This window comes from Coregonus lavaretus (assembly GCF_964263955.1).
Source record: "Coregonus lavaretus genome assembly, chromosome: 6".
Classification (NCBI taxonomy): Eukaryota; Metazoa; Chordata; class Actinopteri; order Salmoniformes; family Salmonidae; genus Coregonus; species Coregonus lavaretus.
The window spans coordinates 55,058,178-55,067,344 of NC_139993.1; the positions used below are offsets into that span (position 1 = coordinate 55,058,178).

The 9,167-nt window shown below is 42.4% G+C and overlaps 1 protein-coding gene across 1 annotated transcript in view; it reads right to left on the reverse strand.

Moving 5' to 3' along the window:
* Positions 1-7,980, reverse strand: part of LOC311131080 (podocan-like) — a 28,678-nt gene extending 20,698 nt beyond the window's left edge. The window contains exons 1-5 of the mRNA XM_084163895.1: positions 7,830-7,980; positions 6,072-6,132; positions 5,378-5,724; positions 4,539-4,632; positions 3,260-3,324 (exon numbers count right to left, since the gene is read on the reverse strand). Of these exons, the coding sequence (XP_084020021.1) occupies positions 3,260-3,324; positions 4,539-4,632; positions 5,378-5,668 (450 nt within the window). The 5' untranslated portion in view covers positions 5,669-5,724; positions 6,072-6,132; positions 7,830-7,980. The remainder of the gene's footprint in view (positions 1-3,259; positions 3,325-4,538; positions 4,633-5,377; positions 5,725-6,071; positions 6,133-7,829) is intronic.
* Between the last annotated feature and the right edge of the window lie 1,187 nt (positions 7,981-9,167).

The following is a 9,167-nucleotide window of genomic DNA, read 5'->3' on the forward strand; positions in this document are numbered from 1 at the left end:
GATCTCAGTATATATACACCTGTTCTGAAAGGCCCCAGAGTCTGCAACACCACTAAGCAAGGGGCACCACCAAGCAAGCGGCACCATGAAGACCAAGGAGCTCTCCAAACAGGTCAGGGACAAAGTTGTGGAGAAGTACAGATCAGGGTTGGGTTATAAAAAAATATCCGAAACTTTGAACATCCCAAGGAGCACCATTAAATCCATTATTAAAAAATGGAAAGAATATGGCACCACAACAAACCTGCCAAGAGAGGGCCGCCCACCAAAACTCACAGACCAGGCAAGGAGGGCATTAATCAGAGGGGCAACAAAGAGACCAAAGATAACCCTGAAGGAGCTGCAAAGCTCCACAGCGGAGATTGGATTATCTGTCCATAGGACCACTTTAAGCCGTACACTCCACAGAGCTGGGATTTACAGCAGAGTGGCCAGAAAAAAGCCATTGCTTAAAGAAATAAATAAGCAAACACGTTTGGTGTTCACCAAAAGGCATGTGGGAGACTCCCCAAACATATGGAAGAAGGTACTCTGGTCAGATTAGACTAAAATTGAGCTTTTTGGCCATCAAGGAAAACACTATGTCTGGCATAAACCCAACACCGCTCATCACCCGAGAACACCATCCCCACAGTGAAGCATGGTGGTGGCAGCATCATGCTGTGGGGATGTTTTTCAATGGCAGGGACTGGGAAACTGGTCAAAATTGAAGGAATGATTTGATGGCACTAAATACAGGGAAATTCTTGAGGGAAACCTGTTTCAGTCTTCCAGAGATTTGAGACTGGGGCGGAGGTTCACCTTCCAGCAGGACAATGACCCTAAGCATACTGGTAGAGCAACACTCGAGTGGTTTAAGGGGAAACATTTAAATGTCTTGGAATGGCCTAGTCAAAGCCCAGACCTCAATCTATTTGAGAATCTATGGTATGACTTAAAGATTGCTGTACACCAGCAGAACCCATCCAACTTGAAGGAGCTGGAGCAGTTTTGCCTTGAAGAATGGGCAAAAATCCCAGTGGCTAGATGTGCCAAGCTTATAGAGACATACCCAAAGAGACTTGCAGCTGTAATTGCTGCAAAAGGTGGCTCTACAAAGTATTGACTTTGGGGGGGGGGGGGGGGGGGGGGGGGGGGGGGGGGGGGGGTGAATAGTTATGCACGCTCAAGTGTTCTGTTCTTTTGTCTTATTTGTTTCCACAATAAAAAATATTTTGCATCTTCAAAGTGGTAGGCATGTTGTGTAAATCAAATGATACAACCCCCCAAAATCCATTTTAATTCCAGGTTGTAAGACAACAAAATATGAAAAATGCCAAGGGGGTGAATACTTTCGCAAGCCACTGTACTTGTAATCGTTAAGGACTGGGGAGTTTTTCAGAATAAAAAAGAAACGGAATGGAGCTAAGCACAGGCAAAATCCTAGAGGAAAACCTTGTTTAGTCTGCTTTCCACAAATGTGATATTTCAGTTGTTGTTGTTTTTTATAAATGTGCAAACATTTATAAAAACCTGTTTTTGCTTTGTCATTATGGGGTATTGTGTGTAGATTGATGAGGGGGAAAAAAACTATTTAATCAATTTTAGAATAAGGCTGTAAAGTAACAAAATGTGGAAAAAGTCAAGGTGTCTGAATCCTTTCTGAATGCACTGTATGTATATGGCAGGCCTTGCTCTTCCCTCATCTTAAACAGGGTATATGTAAAACTCCTTTCAGTCACTCCTCTGAATATTATATAAACTATTACAAACGTAGTAACAGAGAGAGTATACAGAAATAGGAGAAACTGCTACAGTAGTAGCAAGCTTAACTAAGTGTTACATGGCTTTATATCTGCCCCCTTTTCAACATGGTTTTATGGATTAAAGTAACATGGGTTTCTTTTAGGCTTAGTGAGCACTTTAAAATCCCCCTTTCTTTCTGTTTCTCTCCCTTTCTCCATCTCGCCACCTCCCCCTCTCCCTTTCTCTCTCTCTCTCTCTCTCTCTCTCTCTCCCTCCCTCCCTCCCTCCCTCTCCCCCTCTCTCTCTCTCTCTCTCCCCCTCCCCCTCTCTCTCTCTCCCTCTCCCTCTCTCCCTCTCCCCCCCCTCTCTCTCTCTCTCTCCCTCACTCTCTCCCTCACTCTCCCCCCCCTCTCTCGCTCAGTCAAAAAATACTGTATGCCAGCGACATTTTAGATCTGACCAGCTGGCATGGAAACACTGGAAGTGATTACAACCATAAGCTGGCACACACCGTGTGAGAAGAGAATGGATATCGCCTGGTGACTGTCTGCCACCTTTCCTGCTGGCAACAGCAGCACGGCTGGCAAGCATACATCATCACAACATAATAGAACAGAATATAAATTTCACACAGAATTGTACTTTGACACACTAAGAATAAGAGATCCAGGGTGGAAGATCCAAGTGTGGAAGGGATGGGAAAATGTTAATTCTAGAACCAACAAAAACATGAGTTTCAAATTCCATTTTCGAAGGGTTATTTGAGCCATTTGGTTATTTTGCGGTTTTGTTCAGAAAGCAATTACTCTTTGGAAGGAGTCATTACATATTTGTATTGCTGCATTCTTGTGGATGCAGGACTTTGGTTGTCTCAACTCTTGAGACCATCCAAGCTCACTCAGTTTGGTTTGGATTGTTCAAAATAAAACTTTTAAAACTGTATTTTTCTTATTATGATTCCAATAGGAGTATAACCAAGTAGAGGTGTGAAGATGGTTTTAGAGAGCTCCATGGTGACCCTAGCAGCACTTTTAATGAGCACAGCACACTATACTGTGTGCTACTCTCTCCTGGGAGTCCTGATTATATATGAATGATTACCACAAGTGAAAACGGTAACACTTTAATTGGATAGTCCATCTGTAGATGCTCTAAAGACTATCTACAGACTATGAGTAATATTTAAACTATCTACTAATCCTAACCCTAACCTTAACCCTTATCCTAATCCTAACCCTAGTCCTAACCCCAGTCTTTACCCTAACCCTTATTCTAAACCTAACCCTAACCGTAAACTTAGCAAGCAGTTGCTTATCAACAGATAGTATGTTGATAGTATGACCATCTGTAGAGCATCTACAGATGGGATATCCGGACTATCCAAATAAAGTGTGACCGTGACAACGAACTGAAGAATGTTTACATAGGCCCAAATGCCCCAGATTCAAGTTCTGTAGCAGTGAGGGAAGAATAGTAATTAGGTTTTGCTGAAGGCGTAAGGTCTGTGTTTACGACTGTGTTTATAATGACGCACCTTGTTATTGGCCAAGTACAAGTAGGTCAGCTGTTCCAGCACTGTAAACCCTTCATCTTCAAGGCCTGAAAACACATGCACATACACACACACAAAATAAATGGAACATGAAAAATAGAATATGTTACTCAGCCTTCAATCCATGCCTAAAAGCATATACAACACAGAAGATAAAGATCGGACTGCTTTGTTAAATGAAAAAAGATGGACAGTAAATAAGAGAAAATAAAGCACATATGGTAATCATAATTCCAGCTAAGCATATATTATAAATGGGTTGGATCTAGAAGAACTGGAGCCCAGTCTCTAAACCCGACAATCTATTCCCAGTAAAATAGCCAGAGGCTGCGATTCGACATGGACCCAGACAGAGAAAGCCAGAAAGAACAAGACAATAACAGACACAAACAGAGTTCTCACAGTTTGTTGTCAACAAATGTATCTCCGCTGGCTACTTTCAGATCTCTGTCCCCTGATGTCATTCATTTGTTGTTTTCATTTGATTCTTTCTCTCTTAGTCTCTGTGTCTGGTTTATCTTGCAGGGTCAGACTAACGTCTGTCTGTCTCTTTCTCCCTTGGCTACTTTCAGACTAAATGTCTGTCTGTCTGTCTGTCTGTCTGTCTGTCTGTCTGTCTGTCTGTCTGTCTGTCTGTCTGTCTGTCTGTCTGTCTGTCTGTCTGTCTGTCTGTCTGTCTGTCTGTCTGTCTGTCTGTCTGTCTGTCTGTCTGTCTGTCTGTCTGTCTGTCTGTCTGTCTGTCTGTCTGTCTGTCTGTCTGTCTGTCTGTCTGTCTGTCTGTCTGTCTGTCTGTCTGTCTGTCTGTCTGTCTGTCTGTCTGTCTGTCTGTCTGTCTGTCTGTCTGTCTGTCTGTCTGTCTGTCTGTCTGTCTGTCTGTCTGTCTGTCTGTCTGTCTGTCTGTCTGTCTGTCTGTCTGTCTGTCTGTCTGTCTGTCTGTCTGTCTGTCTGTCTGTCTGTCTGTCTGTCTGTCTGTCTGTCTGTCTGTCTGTCTGTCTGTCTGTCTGTCTGTTTCTTTTTCCCTTGGCTACTTTCAGACTAAATATATGTCTGTCTGTCTGTCTCACTGTCTTTCTGTCTGTCTGTCTGTCTCTTACTCCCCTGGCAAACTTAATTTGCTGTTTGCTCTTGATTCTCTCTCAGTCTGACTAGTTTATACCTTGCTCTCTCTGTCTCTGTCTAGTTTATACCTTGCTCTCTCTATCTCTGTCTCTGTCTAGTTTATACCTTGCTCTCTCTCTCTCAGTCTCTGTCTAGTTTATACCTTGTGTGGTCAGACGGTTGTTTTGCAGGTTTAGTGTCTCCAGTTGCTGCAGACGTGCCAGGTCCTCAATAGTTACTATTTCTATCCGGTTGTTCTAAGACGAAGAGGAGGCAAAGAGGAGACACAAATATTATTTGGCAGAACAGCAATCATTATTGATTGACTTAGACTAAATTGACTACAGCCTTTGACAGTATTCACTAATGCTCTTAAAACCTTAAATCAGTCCTATGAAGGAAAATCTATCAGGTTTTAGGTGTGTGTGACCCACCTGTAATAAGATCTATCAGGTATTGCGTGTGTCTGTCAATGTCCGATTCACTAGTGCTAACTGACTGATATGTGTCTAATGCAGGGGTGTCAAACTTTGCCCCGGGAGCCGCATTCGGTCTTCAACAAAGTCCAGAGGGTCTCACTGAAAATTGGTTATATTTCCTTGCCTTCACAATTTTCAAAAAATAGTCCTCTATCCATCGTTTTTGGAATTTTCGATGCTCCCTGACTGTCTAGCTTTCTTTTCGGTGATTATGAGCTGGACACAGTCAAGATCCATTACAATTTCTATACAGTTTCAATTTGGTGTTAATCATTTTAAAGTATATTAAGTTTGTTTCCCAGCCCCCCCCCCCCACCCCCCACCCCACAAAACAAATATTCAAAAAATATATAAATAAATTGTTTTGTTTTACTCAAACCACCCAGGGGCCAGATTGGACCCCCTCGCGGGCTGGATCGGGCTGGCAGGCCGTATGTTAGAACCCCCCCCCCCCCCCGGTCTAATGGATGTGTGAGACCCACCTGTAGGAAGAGAATGTGGGTGTTGGGTGTGTGTGACCCACCTGCAGTGAGAGAATGCGTGTGCTCTCAGACAGCTCACTAGGAAAGTCCATGAGGTCAACCCCAGCACAGTCCACCACTCCCTCCTCTGTACAGCTACACTCGCCGGGACACACCACCAGCTCCACCTTCGCCACGGCCGGGACCAGGAAGGTCTCTGTCTCCTCCATGGGATCGTCCTCCTCCTCCTCCTCCTCCTGGGGCTCCAGAGGGGCTTGGCAGTGCACCAGAGCCCAGGCCAGGAGCATCACACTCAGGCCCTGCAGGAGACATGTCCTCCTGGGGCTGGCCATGTCTGCTGCTACCTCAGCTACCTGAGCTGCCCGGTAGCACCAACGGTCAGATAGGTCTGGAAAACAATGTAATAACAGTGTATTAAATCAACGCATGGATATATTAAGTAGATATAGTGTAATCATTGCCCATAGATAACATATCACAATTAATAAGAGGATCACATTTTGAATGTTAGGTTTATAGAGGTTTTCAACAGAAAATAAATTTTTACATTTATATTTTAGTCATCTAGCAGACGCTCTTATCCAGAACAACTTACAGATGTGAGTGCATACATTTTCATACTTTTTTCATACTGAGTAAATAGAGGAATGGTCCTGCATAGCCAAATGATATTGTGACAGGAGAGATGATAAAACATAGAAGGGAGTACTACAGCAGGTAGCTCATGTTGCTCACATTGTCAGAACAGCAGGCCTCCCGGCGATGGTTAGGCGAAGGAGGACAGGATGTGTATTATCTGTGAAAATAAAAAACATCTTCAATCTTAGTTCCACTGCCCCGCTGACCCAACAACCAACCCTGGAGTTCTGAGCAGGGCTGACCACCCCCTGACCACCTGCAAGGACTGATAGGACAACAACAAACCGTCTGCTTTTGTGTTGAGGAATGTTAGACATTCTGTTCCTGTTTGGCTTATTTTTCAAATCTGTTCTCTCATACCTTGTGTTGATTTTATGGGTTGACCTACAGCACCCAGCATCCATGTTCTCTTTTATTCACATTTCTTGTCCAATTCAGGTTGACTATTTTCCATATAGTTGAGTGAAATATACACAAAGTATGTTGTTGTTTTTTTACAATAAAGGCATTGCGGTGCTGCTATTGTTCTCCCAGGAAGCAGAAAATAGGCTACCATAGAGATCAGTGTTTTGGTACAGTGTCCTACGGTCAGTCATGAAAGAGCGCTGCAGTGTAGTTGCCTTCTCTTGTGCTGATGGACATGTTCCAAACAGCTCTCCTGGCTAACCTTTAAAAACCATTCATCTACCAGAGTGCAGAGCACCAGTCTTTCCAGTCCTGCTGAGGGACTAGAGAGCCGCTACTACCACACCTCTGTGTGTGTGTGTGTGTGTGTGTGTGTGTGTGTGTGTGTGTGTGTGTGTGTGTGTGTGTGTGTGTGTGTGACCTGAGTATAGTGCTGTATCAGACCCAGGGGAATCACAGTGTGTCTGAACACCAGCCAAGTGTCTATATTCACGTCAGATGAGAAAAACATGTGACCCTGAGTATAGTGCTGTATCCCCCACACACATATGTGCACACGTACCACCCACTCTGACAATAACAAATGCACAACACATATAGCAGGAATCCATTAAATCCCACAAGCACTACGCTACCCATAATCAGACTGATCACATTCTCACACCAACCTAAAGGATTAGTTTACGCTCACAAAAACACAAGAACATTGAATCAATGACTCAAAATCTGCAAAATTAAAATCTCAGCTATGTAATCTTTTTATACAAGTTTTACGTGATAGTCTGTAAAAGCTCATACACATCTAGACAGCTGTGCACTTGCACAGCTTACTATTATTCACTAATATAATGGTTGGCACTCTGCCATTCACTCCATGCACAGTCCAGTCCTTCACTACTATAATGCTATATGATTGGTGGCACATTACCAATTCCTACAGTCAGCCCATAATGCATTTGGAACATTAGAATCTGTCCACATGAGAGCCATATCATTTGGAACATTAGAATCTGTCCACATGAGAGCCATATCATTGAGCCAGTTTGCAGGAAAATAATCCTGCAGCTACAGGAAATTTGAATTATGATGTGGATTATAATTAATGGACATTTTTATAGGGGTTAATACATTTTTCATTAGGGAAAATCAATTTCACTTCAGAAACCTTTTAAAACCTCAAATATGCTAGATGTTTTAAATTTGCTGCATTACAGGAAAGTTTTCCTGCAACAGGGTGATCAAATTAAGATCCTACATCTATATACAGAGCATCTATCTAAGGCTCTGGTCCACATGTTAAAGGGCCATGAAAGAGTGACTATGGAACCGACAATCATATTCCACCCTAGCATTATCTAACAAGAGCCTAACATATAAAGTAACAACGGTGCGTGCATAAATACATACTCAAATGTTACAGCAGATCTCCAGTATACATGCATTCTTTACCTTCTCTGACAGAGGGAGGTTAGCAGAGACAGAGACAGAGGCAGTGCAGTCTGGTTTCCAGTCCAGCCAGAGACAGTCCCATAGCAGGATAGAGAGGAGCCACAGTAACTACACAGTCACTCCCAGGGCCGGCCCTGGTCAGTTCAGATCCAGATCCCCACCAGATGTGAGAGGAGAGTGGGAGTGAGAGAGGGAAAGTTCAGAGAAAGAAGGGGAGAAGGAAAGAGAGAAGAGAGAGAGGGAAAAGAGTGAGGGTGAGAGTGAGAGAGGAAACTGTGAGCTGAAGGACAGCCAAAAGCCCAGAATTCTTTGCTTTCTCGCTTCTATTTCTTTAGTCGTCTGAGACAGGTTTTACCAATCCCTATATGGTAATGAAGCCATTTCATGTTGCAATTAGTTTTGTTCTGTAGAAAGAAAGAAAGAAAGAAAGAAAGAAAGAAAGAAAGAAAGAAAGAAAGAAAGAAAGAAAGAAAGAAAGAAAGAAAGAAAGAAAGAAAGAAAGAAAGAAAGAAAGAAAGAAAGAAAGAAAGAAAGAAAATGTATGTATATATATATATATATATCTCTGTTGATTCACGAGCAATATATAGATATATTGCTCATGAATCAACAGAGATTAGTATCACAGCGAGATTGAGTGAGTATATTGGACCGAAAGTATCTTGGATGAACGTAAAAGTAATTTCACTTCAAATAGATGCTGCTGCTGAATCATACATTCCCAGTACTTTCTTTGAGCTACAAAGAGAGAGTTATCATGAACCAGGCAGCCAGGGATGGCAGTAACATTGTGTTGTTAGCTATTTGTTCCCTTAAAGGCCTAAACATCCTGTCATGTTTTCTCATTATATCACATCAAACAACTGCAGTGCCTGAGATTAAAGAAATAAACACTTTACTAAAGATGAACAAAAATTGCAACTGAGAAGCCAATAGGAATATGAGCCTATAAACTGATCAGTATTAGAAAACAAGTATTTATAGAGAACTCATATAATCCACATTTGTCTTGAAAGGTCATTTGTTTTGAAGATGACATTTCATATAGACAGGAAACAAGTCTGCCAGAAAGAGGCGACAGACAGGATATGGCCTAATAACTCACACGTTGTGTAGAAGGGTCTCTCTCTACTAGTCTATACCTCCCATTAGGCGCTATGGTGTTTGTACATCTGCTTTCGGTAAAAATGTCTTTGTATCGCAAATTATGTTAATTCCACCATCAGCAGGCCTTTCTTTCCATATTCCCTAAAACACTTCTCAGAGGACAATCCGCCGGAGTTATGTCACATAAACTATAGGATTAAACCGGGATCAAAAATAAATTATAAAGTATGA